Source organism: Solea senegalensis, linkage group LG5 (assembly GCF_019176455.1).
Source record: "Solea senegalensis isolate Sse05_10M linkage group LG5, IFAPA_SoseM_1, whole genome shotgun sequence".
Lineage (NCBI taxonomy): Eukaryota > Metazoa > Chordata > Actinopteri > Pleuronectiformes > Soleidae > Solea > Solea senegalensis.
Genome location: NC_058025.1, coordinates 8,428,641 through 8,450,178, shown reverse-complemented (window position 1 = coordinate 8,450,178; position 21,538 = coordinate 8,428,641). Strand labels below are relative to the sequence as shown.

General features: G+C 41.6%; 1 protein-coding gene across 1 annotated transcript; it reads right to left on the bottom strand.

Moving 5' to 3' along the window:
• Positions 1–1,668: 1,668 nt before the first annotated feature.
• Positions 1,669–20,122, bottom strand: rasl10a (RAS-like, family 10, member A). The gene is made up of 3 exons (XM_044025421.1): positions 19,780–20,122; positions 7,538–7,662; positions 1,669–3,336 (listed from the first exon to the last, which is right to left on the bottom strand). Exons 1-3 carry the CDS (start codon positions 19,993–19,995, stop codon positions 3,066–3,068), a joined length of 612 nt encoding a protein of 203 aa, XP_043881356.1. The 5' UTR covers positions 19,996–20,122; the 3' UTR covers positions 1,669–3,065.
• Between the last annotated feature and the right edge of the window lie 1,416 nt (positions 20,123–21,538).

Here is a 21,538-nt window from a genome sequence, read left to right as displayed (position 1 = left end):
AACCAGATGTGGGGGCCATATTTTGAGTCAGTCATGTGATCATTCATTTCTGCATGAGCCACGAGGCTGGATTATTAAGCAGGGGCCCCCCCATTCCTCTAGGGACCCACGTGTCCCCTTCGGCCGTTGCTTTCTTAATTAATTTTCTGTACAAGCTGAGTTGATCTTGAGGCTCTTTCTTTGCAGAAGAGATGCTGCATTTATGAAATAAACCAAGAAATTTATAAACATTTGATAAACATTTTCATAAATTGATTGACAGGATCAAAAATGTCTGATATCACAAAATAAACAGCAGTGGACCACCAGTCAAATATGGGCAGTTCATTCATCACATGCTGTTGCATGCAATGAAGTATCAACTCAAAGCAAAAACACTTACTAGAATATGTTTCTTCATCTTTATATTCTTCTTTGACACCTGTTTAGATATCCATCTCTGATGTGGCTCCTGATAACACTGTCCTACCACAAGGAGGCAATGTTGTCAAACATGATCCAATATGTTGCAATTGCGCCAGAGGATTAAGAAAAGAGCAAAGAAATGTTGTTGTTGTTGTTCTCAAATGCATTTTAATAACTTAGCATGTTTCCAAAAATCCAAATCAAAATAAAATCACAGTACTAACACGGTAAAAAATAAATACAAGTCATGTTTCTGATAAAAAACTGTAGCCCTTTTTATTTGGAAACACGCACACAAAGAAACCAATGAGAACTCATGCTACACACAGTTGCTTTCTGTTGTATCTCTGCTACATTTGACTTCCTTTTTTTCTTCTTTTTTTTTAAACAAGAAAAAAAAAACCCTAACACGGCCATCTGCCCTGACTGAAAGATTCAACATTACATCTTGGAGAGAATGATGAGCTTGTGCTCTCACATGCCAGTGAAAAACGAACACATTCACTCTCGTCGGCTGCTTATTACAGCCTCCGAAAAACCATGTACTAGAAAATAAAAATATAAAGTAAAAACAATATCACAATTTCACATCAGTGCAATTAAACCCTGACCTGTTGGCTTTTCTTTTTTTTTCACCAACAAAAGCATGCAAATCACTCTACAAATCACTCTTATGTACAATTGGTCTGCTCGCTCTAAGTGCAGCTGTATCCACAAAGTATCCAGCGAGGCCTAATCAAATGAAACAGCTACAGTTAATCTCACAACATTTCCAATTAGATACTACAAAGATACTGAAATGAAAGCTTAAGTAAGGTTTCCTGTATGTCTGGGATGCACTTGTGGTTTTTTTTGAGGAATCCTTGAGTTCTAATTCCTTCGTCCTGCAGAATGTGACTTTAAATGGGTTATATCTACTGTGTTTGGGGGCATTTTTAATATAATAGAGGTACACGTAATATATTCAGGGCATCTCTGTGGAGTTTTATTGCTCCTTCCTAATCCTAATCCACACCTTAAACACCTTAAACACCTTATCTTGCAGTCTGTCGTTTGCTTGCCTGAATGTCAGTTCATCACTTATCCAGGAAAGTAAAAACACAGACACACACAGAGGTGGAAAGTAATGACTTACTTTATAATTTAATTTACTCACGTTACTGTAATTGAGTAGGTTTTTTTTGTGTGCTTTTGAGTATTTTTTAAATACAAAGACGTGCTGTGCTTCACTACATTTTAAATCACATTGTTAATAAACAAATGATAAAAAATAAAAAACAAATTCATGCATGGGAAACTTTGGCAGTGAATGTTGAAGGCAGGTGAACTAAATGCTAATTAATTTTTTATGGGACTTCATGGGAGATTTGTGTCCCCTTGTCCTTTTTGCACAACACAAGAAATAACCCCAACTTTGTTATTAAGTCACTTTTAAACAAGCTACTTTTTTTACTTTAACTCAAGTACATTTTTTAGAGCAGTACTTTTAATTGTACTTAAGTACATTTCTATCAAAAAAGCGGTACTTTTACTTGAGTAGAACATTTCAGTTACTCTTTCCACCTCTGGACACACAGGTTTTCACAGCCATTCTTGTTAGGGACACATTGACTTTCATTCATTTGGACAGAGTAACCAAAGCCTTATCCCTAACTTTAACTTTAACCTAATCACTAACCTTTAACCACAGCCTCAGAAATGAGGTTGTGTCTTATTAGGACTACCAGAAAAGGTCACTAAGAGGCAACAAAAACAACACACACACACACATAATGCCATCTTGCGGGTTGCAGCCTTAAGTGTTTTCTAGCCTCCTGCAGACCCTCACTCCTCTAGATTTAATGCATTCATCAGAAGCAGACTGAGTGAGGGGAGAGAGCACATTAGAGTCCCACAGTACATCATGATAAGGGACTGCAGTATTCTCTGCTGCAGGACAACCTTAAAACACCCTTTACCTGAACAAACAGCTTTTACCCTACGGCCAAGTTTGGAATGAGGACGGGGGGAAAAAAGATAGAAAAAGAAAGAAGAAAGAAAAAACTGGCTACCTCCTTCTCACGTCCTAATTTTAAACAAGATCTAATCATATCTGCACATTCTCCACTCTGCTCTTTGTGTGTGTTCCATCGAGTAAATGAATCCAAACATGTCGTGTGTGCATGTGTGTGTGCGAGGTGAGCGTCTGCGGTTGAAATTCAAAGGAAGACTGGACGATATTGCTGCTTCTCCAGGTTGAGTCTCACAGACACAGCTTGATTTCAGGCCCGGCTACAGTCAGAGGACGATCCTCAGAGTGACCTGCAGCTGCTGGAGCTGTAACTCTGGGAATCACAGCCTCAAAATGACCAGTTAATGTGAGGAAAAACAACTGCACTATGATAATTATGCTCACCATGTTTCCTCACATAACTCCTTACAGATTTGGCAGATTTTGACCAGGAAGTGGCTGGATGACTGTGTGTGTGTGTGTAAAATGTATTTTTTTTTTTAAATATTATTTGTTACAGCGCAAGATAATAAACCTCATTATGAAAAATCAGCTCAGTCAAGCAGGAGGCCACGGGGTATTTTTCCAGCCATTTAGATAAAAAAGTCTTTTCTCCACTGCCTGAGGTGAGGTGTGGGGGAGGCGGAGGCAGCTCTGGGGGGCGGGGGGGTCACATGATGGTGCAGCGATTCCTCTGTAGCGCCCCCTGCAGTCGGATGGAGGTGTGGTTCTGGCGCATGCCCCGGGCCACAGCGATGCCCAGCAGCTCTTTGAAGAGCAGGACCACGTGCCAGTTGAACTTGGCAGAGCACTCCACATAACCACACTTCCAGGTTTTCTTCACCAGCACGGAAACGGCTCTGCGAGGCATGAAGCGCTGCCGCTGCTGGTCCCTCTTGTTGCCCACCACCAGGATCGGCACCTCACTGCTACTGCCTTCCCTACAGGAGCATGTGACAGGTGGAATATGAAAAATACTTTTAATTATTTATTGTTTTTCACACATGAATTCAAGAGAAAATAATAAGTGAGTGAGGGTACAGTGGAAACCTATTGGGGGTCATATGAAAACCACATCCAGAAGAATATTCAGTACAGACTGTGGCCCTACAATCACTTACATGCAGCTGTCATTTAATATCATATAATAATGAAAACATGGACCATAACATGGGCCGGCCCTGGGCATTTTAGTGCCCTAGGCAAGATGGGGATTTGGTGCCCCGTTCCTGTCTCACGGCTGAAGCAGTTTGGACAGATACTGTGGGGCAACACCATGAACACATCTACAATGTGCTCACATTTTTTCATACCAGTTGAAAGCTGTTTGAAAGCATTTGAGTTTTAGACCCTCGCATTAAGACATTGTAGAATTGATCCTTCCCTTTTTCCCCTTTAGTTTCCTTTAATATACACTTAATGACATCAGAAAATCTACTAACTGTAGGTTTCTTATCCACAGAATCACTCTGCCTTATTTTGATTGTTTAATATAATGGAAGATGAAGATTTGTGGCCTTTCTAGTTGAATAATTATGGACAAGAGAATAATTAAGTTAATCTGAACTCTCATATTTCACACAAAAGAACAAAAACATATATTAATGTAAGGAAGAAAAAAAAGCCAATGAAGATAAACACACTGGAGGACAACAGCTGTGTTACCAATCTGACAAACCATTTGTGAAGTAATGGTGTTTGTCATGGCGGTTTTGCTGGGTGTGTACAGACGCACAGATCCATGTGCAGCTTTCCCTTCCTTCTGAGGTGTGTGTGGGTGGACTGAAGGATTATAGCTCGCAGGCTCGAGGGGCCTCCCACCACACTCTGCAGGAGCTGTGTGCAGTGTGGAAATGTATAGCAAGCCAGAGGTTGGCATAAATTAGGAGCTAAAGACCCGCGTTGCTCTGCCAGTGCTAATGAAAAACACCTACGCCCACAACAGTGTCGCTAAGCCCATTTTCCGTTATGCGCGGTTGGAGATCCTTTTTGAAATCAAATCACATCAATTTAAAATTAGGGAGAGCGCTTTTGTTCACAACGAGATAATGCCGTGCTGGGAAAAAAGGCTGAATACAGAGAGCTTTATATTTAGCTGGAAGTAAAAATTTTGTGGCGTCGGGAACATAAATTATTGAAACAATTCCCTGAGGACAAGCAAACATTCACTATGACACCCGAAGGAGCGGTAATGTATGTAAGCACTTGCTGAGCTCAGCGTTAGCTGCGGTGTAAATTGTCGAGCGGCTGTGTTAACACTTGAAATGAGTAAAGGTGTTCTTGTCGGAGGATGAGGTTTAGTGTAACAAGGACACACACAAATGGGTTTTTATATCTTGGTGAGGATGCATCATTGACACAATGCATTCCCTAGCCCCTTACCTTAAATTTAACCATCACAACTTATGGCACTTTTCCACCACATGATACCAGCATGGCACGGCAGGGTTTTTTTCCATCAGTGAAAGTACCTGGTATCTGACCAAGCTGAGTCGATACAATATGGGATGTCGTCAAACTGAGTGTCCGACACAATCACACTGAAGAATGCCAAACTGTTGATTGGTTAAAAAGACTATCGTTAATCGCCAACAGAGGAGTCTGGTGTATTTAGCAACAGCACAGAGCCGCGCCGTGCTGTGCCGCACCATGCCCTAATAACCCTAACCCTAAAGCCATGAGTCTTAACCCTGAAAAAGCCCTTTAAAGTTGTAGGGCTCAGACAAAATGTCAAAATGTGAGGTTTTTATGCCTTTTAGACCTCACAAAGATATAAATACAAGTACACACACACACACACACAATGCCTTCTCTAGCGCCTTACCCTAACCAGAGCTAAATGCCTAACTTTAACACGTAACCTAAGCTAAACCCTAAAACCAGGTCTTAACCCATAAACATTGTTTAGTTTGAGATGTAACAGAACGTGAGGACCACCCACAATGTCCTCCCTTTCACGAAATGTCCACGCTTCCTGTGATCCCAAACCAGATATATATACTTCGTAGGACACTGCATTGACTTCCATTCATTTGGACCGCCTTAACAAAGCGTTATCCCTTACCTGAACCTAACCACAATTCATATCTCATCCAGTTCCTCAGAATAAAAGGTTCAGTCTTATGATGGCATCATGAGGACTACATGGTCAGTATTTAAGCCAGAAGAGGTCCTAAAGAGACGACAAATATTTTTAGGAGGTCACCGTTAGACACCATAACAACTAAACGCCTAACCCTAAATCTAACCCTAAACTCAGGTCAATAAAATCCTTTAAGGTTGTGAGGATCTGCAAAAATGTCCTCACTTCCATGTTTGTGCAGCTTTCGCAGTGAGGACACCTCATAGACATAATGCAGTACCTAGTCCCTTACCTTAACCTTAACCATCACAACCAAATGCCAAATCCTAACCCTTAACCTAACCTTAAAACGCCAAAAAAGCCTTTTAAAGATGTGAGGACCATCTAAAACGACCTCATCCCTTACGGTTTATGCTTTTTTTGGTCCTCACAAAGCAACACATACAAGAACAAACACATAGATACACAGAGAGAGAGAGAGAGAGAGACGTGTACAGTACAATTGCCAAGCCCCTGTAGCAACAGTTCTTAAAGATGGGAAAAACCCACAAACACATTGTGGTGACTTCTCTTCTTTCTGCAGGTTGTGCTCACATAACAAACTCAAAAATACCCCCAAGCAGAACTCTTGAAGCTTGGCTGTTTCAGCAGAACAGGATGTGCTGTATATGTGTGAGAGAAAGCTTGTGTTGTTAAGCACTGAGAGGAGGAATATACGGTAAGAAACGCAGCACTCGTTCAGTCTTCACTGAACTGAAATAAGCAGATTAATTCTTCACAGATGACATTTACACCACAGTCAGCCTGTGCTTCAACTGACTCCATTATTCATGTTATCACTTCATCTGTCCCTTTACTGTCCATTCCTCCGCTCCTCCTTTTTTTTTTATGGATCTCCAGATCTCTGTCGTCGTATTAACAAATTCCTCCTGGAAGGGTGATCATAATCACCCGCTCGCCCCCGGCTGCTGCTGCTGCTGCTGCTGCTGCTGGTGGTGATAATGGTTTTCTGTCATGCACCATAAACGTTTGCAGAAACACTTTTCCAGCACCAGGAAGGTGGGACTGAACTGTGCGCTGGCAGTTTGTCCACGTAGGCGACAGCAGAACAAATGAGGCCATGCACCGTACCCTCTCTATGTGTAAATATGTGTAGGTGTAACAGAGAAGATTATAGAGTTGTTTTTATAGACTTGTTTTCCACACTTTGGTGTTCAGTCTTTTACTTTTTCTGCTGTGGCAAGAAAATCTATGTGAACCCTAAATGTGATCTGTAATGAATGATGTCCACATTTACATAAGCACACAGTACAGTATATGCACATATACATACAAACACCCATACCTACACCTACTGTATGTAGATTTAATTATATTTCACCAAAATACAAAATTATACTGGATTTGGAATTTAAAGATTTCTGGGTTTATAGTTGTAGTTAAATAAAATAAAATAAAAATAATTGGTTTGCATGGTTTTCAGAATTTTCATCTTCTTAAATGTGAATATCTTCTGGTTTCTTTGCTCCGTTTGACAAAGAAATCATTAAAACTGAATCACGTCAGTGTAATTGATTATGAATAATAAACAAACCATCATCACATTAAGTAAAAATGTTTGCATATGGAGTGTGAGGGACTTCTTTTTGACAGATTCTAATTGTTTGTGTGTAATCGGCTTCAGCACATTGGGATATTTAATACTTGAACTGATAAGAAACACATTCCTACAGGAAACAAAAACAGGAAATTCCTAAAAAGTGCTAAAATCTTCCGGTTCACAGACCTCGTGACTTTCTGTCCAATAAAGAAATGATGTCTAAATGACTGGTGATGTCTTATGTGACATTCTCACAGCAATGCCACAATTAGATGTCACTGCTTCACTGTCAGGACGCTAAATTAAAAAATGTCACCACACACGCAGACAGATCTGTCATTGTCACACTGTCACAGACGTGTCGTGGCAGTGCGGGGGGGGGAATTGCCCGTTGCCTGCAAGAAAGAGAGATGTCGGTGTCATAAGGAATTAGTGGGCACGTATCGTGGGTCGACTGTACCTGTGTTCCACTATCTGCTGTCTGATCATCTTGACGTACTCGAAGCTCTCCACGCAGCAGATGTCGTACACCAGGATGTAGGCGTTGGCGTTGCGAACCCCTCTGCATCGCAGGTCCAGCCACTCCTGCAGGACAGAAGCAGAAGAAGAGAAAACACTTGGATATTATTGTTAGAACTGTAATGGAGACAATTCTTTAGAGCAGCATTTTTCAAACTTTTAATACCAAGTAACATCTGAGAAAATAAAATAAAATATTGAGCTCTTGAACTATAACAACATTATCAGCAACGTTAAAATACAGTGGTGTAACTAGACCGGGCAAAGTCACAGGAGGCAGATTTATTCCCAATGAGATGATTTACTCTCATCATCATCCTCCTCCTCCTCCTCCTCCTCCTCCTCTTCATATACTTCACACACTGGCATAGTGAGATTCTTTGAAGTGCTGTATCAATACATGGCCTCAGACAGTTTGTTTTGACGATTTAAAGTTGTATGAAAAACAATTTGAAAAAAAAAAGACTGTGATGGAAGAAAAAACATGTTTTTATGGCAAACTCAACGAAACAAGTCTGTTCACTTTCAGCACAATGTGACACGTTTTTTAAGTCGTAATTATATATTCTCAATGTCAACAAAGCTCTTTTTTTACTGGAAAATGTCACTGATGTCTTTGACTGTCACTCATATCGAGAGTTTTTCTCCTCACTCGATGTTGGGCTATGTAAATTAACTTGACTTGACTTAGCCACATGTACAGAAGGTAATTCTTAGATTAAAGTCAGAAATATTCATTCTTAGATTAAAGTCAGTATTCTAGATTAAAGTCCTTCAAACCTTCAAAAAGTCCTTCAAACTAGTTGTTTTTAAGTATAAAATAACACTCAACTCATACATCTAGTTGTACTAGCAAGTGTAAACTATAGGAAAATGTTAATTGCCTTATTATGAGCATGCCGATGTATAACACTTATATACTACATAGAGTGTATAATGCATAATTACATAACGCAGTATCAGCTGAAAGGCATGTACTGTTGCAGCGCACGCCGGCACAGAGTCACAGTTTGTCTGCCTGCTGCTGCTCATCCTGCTGCTGCTCATCCACGGTGAAGAAGTGCAGAGTCAACCATGTCCCGGAGCTGCTGAGGCTCCTGGTCTCACAGCCGAGAACAAAGTCATAAAACACAGCGTGACAGAGAGCAGCTCACAGCTGCACACGTTCATGCACTGACACCGAGGTTACAACGTATCCTGAAGGAGATAAACACCCGGCTTTCAGTCCGGAGGAGAGAAGGGAAATGAAGGAACACACAGTTCCTGACGCAGCTCAGCACATGCAGTGGAGCAAACAGCACAATCAGTTTAATGGCAATGGTCATTATTTTTTATTTTTCCCCTCTCATGTTCAACCATCACTAAACAAGGTTTATCCAGTCAATCTATAAAAGAGAATTCATCACAATTCCATACAGTGAAATATGCTTTTGTGTTAAAGCGGTTACATGCATCTGAAATTGAGAATCTGTCTCCGAGAATCTTCCTCATTTGATCTCCACATAAACATCAACTGCAAACCCTCAGGTCATTGTTGATTCCTCGCTTCAAACTTAATCAATAATATTGTTTTTAAATGAGCATCAGCACATGGGATGTGTCTGTTCTCTCGCATCAGCCTCTGTTTGGTCTTTGTGAACAGAAACAAAACAATGTCACACATTATACGTATGCTTCATCTGAAAAAAGGCTCTGTCAAGCAAGACTATCAGACCTGACACAGGGAGCACTGCATATGCTGTAGCAGCAGCAGCAGTAGCAGCAGCAGTCGCAGCAGCAGTAGCGCGGGGGAGATGGCGGATAAGAGTTTATCCCATCAAACAGCAGAGTTTTTTGCTTTGTGTTTTCAGTCGTACTCCACCCCTGTTTGTGCATGTCTTACTTTACCCATGTTGCAGTTGCCTCCGTCTGTCCTGACACAAAGCAAATCCCTTCCCATGTGCCAGATTTTAAACACAGCATTTGTTTGTATTTAAAAGTTACGTACACCCTCTCCCAAGTATGTGGCAAAAATGTGATACACACACTCTGCATATCTGTCCATTTGGGGTGCAATAGAAACAAGGTGGCCTCCATAAAGAGAGGGCCATGTCTAAAATATATATACTATAAAAGGCTTTTATATAAGTGACTGTACACTTGGGCAGTCTATTCAATTTCTCCTGAATGTAACAGAGTGGATTTGTAAAGTCTATGGGAGGGGAAAGAGATGAGTAAATCTGCACCGTGCTGTGAGGCAGTCGCTTCAATAGATACACAGTGACCCATTGTTCTATTCATGTTCAGTCTTTAAGCGAGCTCTGCATCGCCAGCCGCAACTGCACGCATTTATGCTGAAGAATTTATCTCATAAAAGGAGAGAGAGAGGGAAATGGAGGAAGAACAAGATCTGCTCAGGCAGGAGAGTAAAGAAAACATAGATAGATAGATAGATAGATAGATAGATAGATAGATAGATAGATAGATAGATAGATAGATAGATAGATAGATAGATAGATAGATAGATAGACAGATAGACAGACAGACAGACAGACAGACAGACAGACAGACAGACAGACAGATAGATAGATTTATCTTTAAACTACGGTTTAAATTAATTATCTTTCTTCTCAAGGTACATTGTGTAAAATAAGTGTGAAATGTAGCAACCTTTGTTGGTGTAGTTGCATGTTATAGCTGAAGATCCCTTCATTTAACATCATAATGTAGAAGAGAACTGGTCCTGGTCCTGGTCCTGATGTAAATGTATATAGGAGGATTATTCTGGGGTAATGAAAAACAATTTATACAAGCAGGTGATTGTGCATTGATATATAAAAAAAAAACAGGCATTTTGCAGTTTGGACTAAATCATGGGTCGATGGTTGTGCAACAGATAGATTAGGATGGATAGGTAGTTCTGTTGCCCAGACTCAGACAAGGCGATCGATAGCGTTCTACGCTGATAAATCTGGAGCCATCATCTGGGTTATTTTAGCTTAATTTAGATAAATTAGATAAGATTAACTGATGGATTGTAAATCTCGAGGCTTCACGACAGGAGTTCATTGAACTAGAAGTCCAAGTTCACGGTTCCCATCCATTCATTTTCTACCGCTTTGACCTCCACATGAGCTGACATAGGGTGAAAGGCAGGGGGTCACACCCTGGACAGATTACCAGTCCATCATATGCAAGGACACATATGGAGACAAACAACCATCCACTCACACACTCTCACACCTACGGTCAATTTAGAGTGTCCAATTGACCTAATCCCCAAATCTTATAGAGCAAAACAGTCATGTCCAGTGAAAATAAAACATGACCTGTTAAACTCCCTAATCTGTTGAATAATCTGTCCCCAGGAGCAGATTATTTGGCCGCTTTGGAGCTTGGTACTTTATTGTGTTGCTTTAAAAACTTTGGTCAAAAACCTCTTTACTGCATCATTAGCATCAGAGACTTTTAACGTCATTCTTCTACTTGCTCATGGGCACCTACGGGAATCAAATCAAAGCCTACAGGAGCAGGAAATGATCAGTGTCATTTCTAATAACGACGACTCTATCGCAGCCGTTTGGAAAAGGGCATGAAAGAAAACGGCATAATGAGGCACAGATTCAAACATGCGGAGCAAAGATTGCTGCTGTAAAAAAGAGAAAGAGGCAGGTGTGTGTGTGTGTGTGTGTGTGTGTGTAAAACCTGGTAGAAAATGTAATTTTTTCCCCCTGCCTCTATCTCAGGGTGAATCAATTTTTAGAGACAAGGCAGAGAGAGAGAGAGAAAAAGAAATATGTCACAGATGATATGATTTCTTCTGCTATTTCATCTGCTGCCTTTGTTGTTCCCAAGTGTCCAATACACATTTAAATTCAAAGGCAAGGACTCGGGGGGGAGACACTCTCCTGTCTCCCGTCACAACAGCGAGCGTATCAAGACCAGTCATTCTTCTGATAATTGTGGCACAGTGGCGATGTGAAATGCACACGGTGGCTTCACTCACACACTCACACACTCACTCACAGCCTTACATCCCATCCGTGGAGCTAAAAATAGCAACTTGTGCTCTCGTCCCATATCTCTGTCATCCAAGTCCTGTGTTTTAAATATGGAGGAGGTGCCAGAAAAAGCAACTGCTGCTGTTTCTCTGTACACACACACACACGGTAGATTAAAAGGAAATCAGATATTTAAAATGCATGTGTGGGCATGTTTATTTGTGTGTGTGTGTGTGTGTGTGTGTGTGTGCTCGTGGTAGCGTGAATGTGAAGTGTGGTGCCACTGTCGCTATCCTCCAGCCGGTCTTCTTAACACAGAGACGACACACAGCAACAAAAAAAGAGAAAAAGAAAGAGCATCTCGTCCCTCCACCAGAGCCAAACAGGACATGTTTCCCTGACAACGGCAGGCTGCGGTCAGTTTGGAACAGGCGACGACAAAAGCTGTCATGTGTGCTGACATTAGATGGAAGGAGGAGGAGGAGGAGGAGGAGGCGACGTGATGCTTAATGAGTGATGGAGCACACAGGATGGAAGCAGGTGAAAAAAGGACACACAGTTAGAAGATTCCCTTGAGAGCTGATGAGCACACATGTCACTGTAAAAGACATGAAGTAAGTTGGGGAATCATTGGCATGAATTAATGAGTTAACATAAATTTCACACAAGCTGAGACGATCAGAATCACAGATCTGATGACCAGTAACCACAGACTGACAGACTGTGAATAAATAATGGCTGCAGAACAAACTCATTTTGTAATTTGACCGGCAACGCATTTGTTATCAAACCAGAAATGTTCAGGTGTCACCAGCAACCACAAATTTGACTTTTGCTAGTCTTTTCAGGTCCAGTTATTTGTACATAAATAAAATCAACAGTTGGACCAATAAAACGTGATAATAATGTAAAACTGAAATGCTATAATATTGTTTTTTTTATTTACAGTGTACATGTACAAATGAAAATGGTCCATATCACCGAGCAAATAACGCACAACGACCAGCTGTTTGATGACAGACTTCCTCTAAACATCCACACAGGGCTGAGGCAGAAAAGGCTTTGTTGTCATGTTATCTCTCTGCAACGCTATCAATCAAAAACTGGTTCCGCCTTTCAGACAGTTCCTCCAATCATCATGTAGAAGCCCGGCGTCCTCGCCCGCCCACTGCTCAACTGACTCCCAGAGAAGGCGAGCTTCCGTGGAAGTGACATTTTTTTTGCCACATTTGTCCACTCACCATCGAGCTCTGTGTCATCTCATAGAGAACAGTTGTAGCTGAGCTTCAAGTGGTTCTAATGCGGAGGCTGCTACGGGAATACGAAAATCCCATAAGACGATCCGTGATAAACAGCTGATTCTGAATGAACTAGTGACGACGTTCTAATCGCGTTCTAGCGCACGTTTAGTATTGACACAGTACATATTTGACCACATGTTAGAGGAAGCTGAGCTTCACAGTCTTAGAGCAATGACTCGACTCGAAAACACAAATCCCGCAAATGAAGGTACAACAGGAAGTAAGTTGCTGGTTATGATTAGTGTGCGAACGTGCCATTTTTTTGTGGCCTGACTTTTGAAATTCATTTCCATGTTCTAATGTAGGCCTAATGTCAATATTATTTACATTTTAGCCTCTGTAGTTTTATGTATTTTCATTTCATTGGTGTTAATTATAACGACCAAGAAGCAGTCCTTCAAGTGTTTCTGTTACAGGTAAAACTATAGCAGTTTAAAATGGAAATGTAGTGTGTTTTTTAGTATATATAAATGTGGAATATATCTGGGAAATCGTCTTCATCTTCTATTTTCATACCACTTGACTTGTCACTCACTTGATTTAAAGCAAAGACTCGACTTAATCTGCTTGAGACTTGAAGGTTAAGACTCTTCTCGTGTGCGGTGCTTTATCATAGATATTCCTGTAAATGGAAACACAATTTACAAACTTAACATCACGATCTATTGAAGAAGACCTGCAACTAGTGTCCGAGACAATTAACTCCTCAGAAAAATTCCCCTTAGACTTCCATTAAAACTGAGTTCCTTTTACAAACTTCCAGCTACAAGATTACAATCTATTTTAATAATCTTATGTTACCATATAAAATCTATGGTAAATCTTATGTAAATGTATTCTTGTTTGATTTATTGTGTATTTATTGTTTCACCTACGACCTTCTATATTGTTTTATACAAGGTTAATTTAGTTTGTTCTCGTCTGCATATAATGACGTGTAATTAAGGACAATTTGTCATTTACAGTAAGACAAACATAAAACATAAGGGCATTGAAAAATCTCTGCATTTTAATCAGGTTATATTGTGTGTTTGTCAGAGACATGTCTCTAGTTTAAGAATGAGACATTGTGTCTCAATGAGACACCTGTATAAATGGAGGTTAAATAAAAAAGGAAATCATGCTGTAAACCCCTAACAATTCAGTACAGTAAATTGTCTTCATTATGTGGCTTACTTTATATTAGAAAAAGACACAACCTCAACTGTGGACATATGTCAACACGAGCCACTCCAGAGACGAGGCTCGTAAAATAAAAAATAAAAAAAAACAACCCTTGTGCAGCTTCACGGTCGCACACTTCATATTTCCGCCACGTCTGCAAGAGTCCGAATCACTATGTGACGAGAAAAGCAATCATTTGCAGCGCCTTATCACAGACTGTATCAACGGAGATTAGGTGAGGAAAAATGTCCGGAGAGCAGGCGACAGAGAGGGAGAGAGAGAGAGAGGGAGGACACTCTCTGTGTGGGAGGAAGTCATGGAGATAGATACACACTGAGGCAAAAACAGGAAAAGAAGAAGAAGAAGAAGAAGAAGAAGAAGCAGCAAACAAAGTCATTTGTCATCACATTTTTTTATCACGCGCTGTCACTGACGCTCGTCTAAGTGCAACACTTTCAGCAGAGTCTCTACACCTTCTCAGACGCACTTTAATATAATCCTGCCTCGTACTGGAAGAGTAGACGTTAGATGAAATAACGTCTGTGGGCAGTATGTGTTTTTAAAAACAGGGTCATGAATATTCATCTGAACTGTTGGGAAATGGCCTCACTGACTCACTCCATCCTGCAGCTTCTTCATCATCACAACATTTCTGACTTTATTTCCTCATCCGTTATTTCAACACTGTCCTTTAGACCTTTTTTAATTGACTGCAGCTAATTCCCATGGTCTCCTCACTCAGCGTTTGGTTTTCAATATATAATTCTGGCTGTAGCTGTAATTAAAAAAAAAATCTGCTGCGCCGCAACTTAGAAAGTAGGTTTGTCTCTTTGTTGCTGACACAACAACTCTCTGCTCACTGTGTCCACTGTGTCCACTGTGTCTTTAACGTCTCTGCCTGTGAGACATAGACAAAAAAACTTCTCTCCTCTGATTTCACAATACTGTGTAATACTGTGATTCCCAAAGTAATAATCTGCTGTACTGTAATCATTTCTACAAATGAGGGCTGAGCCTCCTTATAACCACCCTCTGGTTCCGGCCCTGTGTTTTCAAAGTCCACATTTCATTTGTTTATTTATGTTACCCGTGAGGTGACTTGAGAGGTGTGGTACTATTCAGTGAGTCAGTGGGAGGAAAAAAAAGAAGCAGGAAAGACATAACATATTATCTCAAGGGCCGAATACAATTGCATGGCGGGCCAAATGTGGCCCATGGGCCTTGAGTTTGACGCCTGTGTGATAAGCAATAAAACAAAACCATGGTGTTTAAATGATGACCTAGTTTAGCAGGTAATATAAATATAAATAGCATTGAATGACACAGGCCTAACATTTCAGTATTTGCACTCATTGTTAATTTGTTCATTTTAATTCATAACTTGTTATTTATGTTGACGGATAATTACGCGCTCTGTTGTGAAGCTAAATCTTTCAAATATGACAAGGAGTCCAGCTGTAATAATCGCACGCATATGATAAAAGATATGCAATAAATTCAGAAATAAAATGATTATTTATCTGCGCCATGTTCCCATGAAAACAATAATATATATTTGGGAATTATTGATCCTAGTTGATCAGAGTTGTGATTTAACTGACGTTATAATAAATGCAACGTTGCCAAATCCTTGTGTTTTCCGATTGTTCCCTTGTAAACGATTTGTGGCACAAATTACCTAAAGAAACTGGTGATATTTACAACAAAAATAAAGCTGTCCCTGAATCCACCATTTCCTGTCTCCTGTGGGTAAAATCTTCCACAGTGAACCTTGACCTCTCTGCATGGAAGCTGCTTCAGGTTCTGCACCAGTGGATTCTTTTCTCCTCCACTGCACACGAGACACTTACACGTTAGCATCATGAAAACTTGTCTCTTTTAAAGTGACACTTTTCTGGCTGAAAGACAAACTTTTTTTAGTCCTTTGATTTTTGGACACTGAAGGACACTGAGAGATTCTGTCTTGGTGCAGTTTTTTGGTTTAGTTTTCTTTTTGCTTTCAAATGTATTTTGTTATAAATTGTTAACAAGTTCTAGGAGCCAGTTATCGGTTATGTATTCATTTTCTGAATGTATTCCGTTTGCTTAACCACTAAATGGTGTCTTTTCTATGTATTATACAGTACATCTATTCAGTCCTCACGAGGTGAAGGGCCGGGGTATCACTGAGCAAGGTACCCCATCCTCATTGTAGGAGCTAAAACCTTAGTTTCATTTATATTGAAATTTTTTATTATTATTAAAAATGTCACTTCCGGTATTGGGCACAGTGTAGTTTTTTCTCTTAATATCCGTTACAGATCTTAGTTTTTCACACTAGCATCACACTCATTTTCACCTGTTACAGTTTGTCAGTGATTATTTTTCTTATCTTAAACTTAAATCAACGTCAAGATTACTTTTGTTTTGACCACACGCGTCGCAGTTCAGGGTCAAACTTCATTTAGGATTTATAGACGCGACACTCATTGTTAACTGCACCCTCTACATTGACCCCAAGGCCACATCACACACACACACACACACACACACACACACACACACACACACACACACACACACACACACACACACACACACACACACACACACACACACACACACACACACACACACACACACACACACACACACACACACACACACACACACACACACACACACACACACACACACACACAGCATGATGTCTCTGTGAGTAGAGACAAAGTGAGAGAGCAAGCTTTAGAACAAGCAGGACATGACAGGAGCGGAGAGAGAGAGAGAGAGAGAGAGGGAGAAGTACAGCAGCTCTGGCACAGGCTCATCCTTCAGCTGCAACACTGACCATAAATCTGTCTGATAGAAATGTTGTGGCGGCAAACGGCAAACAAACACTTTCCTCCGCCTGTCTCGGTGTCTCAATGCTCCGTCTTTACTATGTACGTTTCTTGTCTCCGTGACCACTTAAAGCTGATTTACACCATTTCACTCATTCACTCACACATGCATGTGTGCAGCAGCAGCAGCAGCAGCAGCAGCAGCAGCAGCAGCTTTTCTTTCCCACATCAGTTAAACAGGCGCTGCCTGCTCACACTTCTACCTCCTTAAAAAGAGCAGAAACTGTGGTGAAACATGACATGGAATCTAAGCTGTGGGACTTTAATAGCTTTTCTTTTCTCGTGTGACTCAAACTTAAGGGACAGACGCACACACACACACACACTCACTCATTCACTCACACTCCTCCACACATTAACTCATGAGACTCCTCCTGCCCTTTTTCTTCTTGATTTCTGCTGACACCTAACCAGCTTTTCTCCCACTTAGTGGGGGTTAAGCACCATTTAGCAGAGGGAGGAGGTTTCTCTTTGTTGGAGGAAACAATGAACGCTCTCTGCAGACGTCTAAACACCATGAAACAGATTCTTACATCTGTGCTGGAATCTCTGCGTGTGGTTCTGCAGGAGTCTGACAGAATGACGGCTCCGGCCTCTCAGCGTGTCCGTCAGATGGGTTTCATATTAACACCAGCATTTCTCCACTGCTCCACTGCCGCTTATTCTCAGACTTGGCCTTATCGCCTCTTTTTTCTACTCTATGGCACCTTGTCTGGAAAGATAACTGCAGTTTGCAGATCTTGGAAGGACAGTGTCTCTGTGTGTGTGTGTGTGTGTGTGTGTGTGTCTGTGTGTGTGTGTGTGTGTGTGTGTGTGTGTGTGCCACCGACAGGAGCGAGAAGGACAGAAATGTCCAGAAGCAGCAAGAGTTAGGTCACAAAGATGACCTTGTGAAGATTTGGATGTTGAAAATGTCACAAGCACTGACTGCATGGTTATTTAAACATAACTCGTTTTATATTTTATACCTTTATTTATATATTTGTTTAGACTGTGCTGTGCTGCAACCTTGACCCTACCTACTTACCCTAACCCTACCTAACTACCTTAACCCATCTACCTACCTACCTACCTACCTAACAACCTTGACCCTTCCTACCTACCCTAACCCTACCTAACAATCTTGACCCTACCTACCTATCTACCTATCTACCTAACAACCCTAACCCTACCTACCTACACTAAATCTACCCACCTAACCTAACCTTACCTACCCACCTACCCTAACCTTACCTACCTACTCTAACCCTACCTACCTACCTACCAATCTATCTATCAGCACATTACCCTCAGTAGTATCATGTTACGCAGCGCTTTATAGAGGCGGCGCCCTCCCTGTATGTGGGTGTGGCTTAGTCTCCTCCAGTGGACACTCCCCACTCCCCCCCAGACATTCAGAGCAGACAATGTTGCTGAAATGTACATAATTTGAAACCAATTTATTTCTAACTCTGTGACATTTTTAATCCTTCCCATTGGGTGAGGAGGTTTGTAACAGGCGACAAAGTCACTTTGCTCTGACTTTTGAGTAGTTGCAATTTAAATAAGTGCAAAATGTAACAATGTGATATTTAAACACTGACTTTGGCTGAACTTTGAAAGTTAGACGGAACTGTGAGGTTTGTTTTGTACAGGTGTAAGGAACAATTACAGCAACTGATAAAAGTTATTGTGAGTGGTCTTTTTAGTATGTTTGAGCTTATTCTTTACAGAAATGAGAAGAGTACCTAAATAGAATAAAAAATACCTGCAGCAACAACAAACTGTAGGCATTAATATCATACAAAATCTCATAAAATCTCGACCAACGTTTACCAAACCTGAAAACCTTCTCAAATGTCTTATTTTGTCCACAAACCAAAACTGATTCAGTTTTAATGATTTCCTTGTTTATGTAGAAACAGAAAACCTACACATTTAAGAAGCTGAAAAATCCAAACACTATATTTTAATTATTTAGAAAAGACACACAGTTGACAATTAATTTAGTAAACAACTGTTAATCGAGTAATCGTTGCAGCACTATTAGTTTCTTTTCTTTTTTTGCATTGATCCAAGGATCAGTCTCATCTCCGACTAATGAGCTGTGCCTTGTGATCTGTGGCAGTCTGTTCTATTTTTAAAACTGGGATTTTAACCCATGCCAAAGGCCTGCAGCAAAATCAAGCCGGGTCCACTTTGACTAAACACTCAATGAGCTGCTGAAGATCAACGTGATCATCAGCGTGGAGAAGAAAGGTGATTTAAGTGACTTTTAAAGTGGCATGCCTGTTGATCTCCTGGGATTTTAACACACGAACATCTCCGGGGAGTACAGAGAATAATTCAGGTAAGAGAAAATATCCAATTAGGAAGTTCTCTGGGCAAAGAAATGCCAGGGGAAAGGGGTTCAGGAATAATTTCAAACAAGGTTTACACAGAAGACCAACTGTGTACAGGACACATCAAACCAATAGTGTCTTGTGTACATAATAAAGTGGCCAATTAGTGTATATTTGATGCTGCTCTTAATTGGGAGCCTGCAGAAGAAGTGTTTAAAAAAACAATGTGCTAGCTGGCACTCAGATAGAGATAGAGAGAGAGTTTACAATGCAGAAGTGAGGCTCTATGAAGCTTTAAATCAGTCAGGTCACCATAGCAACAAGTAGGCTAGGGACATTTGATAGTGATATAAAAATAAATACAAGTGATGGTTTTGTCTTCACTGGCTGTGAAGAGACAGATTTTTGTAATATCAACATGTGGATTCAAGCAGTCTGGGGATAAACAATAATAATAACAATACTAATAATAATAACAATGATAAGAAGAAGAACAAACCCTTATGTGATAAAAGTGAGACAAACACAGAAACTGTACCTGACTGGAGCTGGACGGGAAGGAGGAGATTGGCGGGACGTCCAAAACCTTCAGCTCGTACATGTTTCCGTTGAGGATGACGGACGGTCTGTACACATATCTGCTCCTGGTCGGCGTGTAAACCTCTGAGAAATCGTTATAGATGAACTGGCGGATTATAGAAGTTTTCCCCACTCCGGGAGCACCGATGACTGCGATACTCAGCGTCTCCACCATTCCTGGAGCACGAGTTCAGCACCATGGACAGCGGCGACGGCGACGACGAGGACGAGCGCAGATGTGGATGTGAGCGTCCACGGGACACAGCTGTCCTGCTGCTGCTGTCCTCTTACTACTGCTGCTGTCCTCTTACTACTGCTGCTGTCCTCTTACTACTGCTGCTGTCCTCTTGTTGCTGCTGCTGTCCTCTTACTACTGCTGCTGTCCTCTTACTACTGCTGCTGTCCTCTTGTTGCTGCTGCTGCTGCTGCTGTCCTCTTTCGACTGCTGTCCTCTTGTTGCTGCTGCTTTCCTCTTACTACTACTGCGGTCCTCTTACCGCTGCTGCTGCTGCTGCTTCCCTGAAGGAATCCGACCCACTCCGCCGCTGCAGCCTCTCACTCACCTTAACTGCCTTCAACTGTGCGCAATTAAAACCAAGTCTGTGGCTGAATATTAAATCACGCAGCCGTCGAGCGCGGAGGAGGAGATGGAGAAGAAACTTTATCTCCAGACTGAAGGTGTGGACACACAGAGAGAGAGGGGGGAATCCTGCCACGCAGCGTGGATGGACGTTGTCACACACGCAGCTCAGCCATGATCGCGCAGATGGAGAGGGTTGACGGTGCTCCTGCTGCAATCCAACGCGCAGAGAGAAACTCGTGGTTTTCAGCGGGGGGCAACAACATCATCATCGTCAACATCATCCCCGGGTGACCTCGTCCTCCCGGCAGGAAGCGTAAAAGTCCGTGCCTGTTGTCCCCACATGGACATGCTCTCACCTGGAGGCTAGACTCTGACCTTCACGGCGCAGGAAGCCCCGGTCTCCTCATCGACTGTCTCCTCTGCGCCTCTTCTCACACATTCCACTGATGCAGCAGCGCCGAGGCGCTCCTCCATCACACGGAGGAGGAGGTGGAGGTGGGGGGCGCGCGCACAGCCACCAGCCTCGCAAATAAGCTTTCCACGTGTTGTGAAATTTGATCCAACCTCATAATGTTTTCCCCGCGAAGGCAGAAATGTGAGTTTAGTTTACATGTGTGTGTGTGTGTGATTGTTGAGAGAGGAGAGTGAAGGCATCTAGAGCCTGTGCGTCTGAGGAACTCTCTCTCTATGTCTCTCTCTATGTCTCTCTGCCTCTCTCTCTGTCATCCAATAGGATTGCGTATAATCTCTGCCACGGCAAATAAATGTCACGCAGGAACAGACCACGCGCCACACACACGCATCATCATCATCTCATCTCAGTGTGAGGCTCATGAGGCTGCGTATGACTGAACACCACATCTCTGAGGAGGAGGAGGCGGAGGCGGAGAATGACTTATTATTGGATGGAGGCCCCAGGCAGGTCAAGGGCGACGCGTGCCATCAATCATTGCGGCCTGGATGAAGAAAACAACAACAACAACAACAACAACAACAAATCCACCACTGCAGTGACAAGTGTGAGGAACAAACATCTGCACACACAGCTCGTTAAAGCTGGGATTTAAACACATGTATTATAAATTGCTTATTAATTAATCATATTTATAGCTTAATTATAACTGTTACTATTACT

Bases quoted from the DNA above. Each gene is read 5' to 3' on its own strand.
- rasl10a (XM_044025421.1), bottom strand. From the start codon at position 19,995: ATGGTGGAGACGCTGAGTATCGCAGTCATCGGTGCTCCCGGAGTGGGG. The intron at 7,663-19,779 runs GTACAGTTTCTG...TCTGTCCTGCAG, and splicing joins TCCCGTCCAGCTCCAGTCAG to GAGTGGCTGGACCTGCGATG. The intron at 3,337-7,537 runs GTACAGTCGACC...ATGCTCCTGTAG, and splicing joins CAGCAGATAGTGGAACACAG to GGAAGGCAGTAGCAGTGAGG.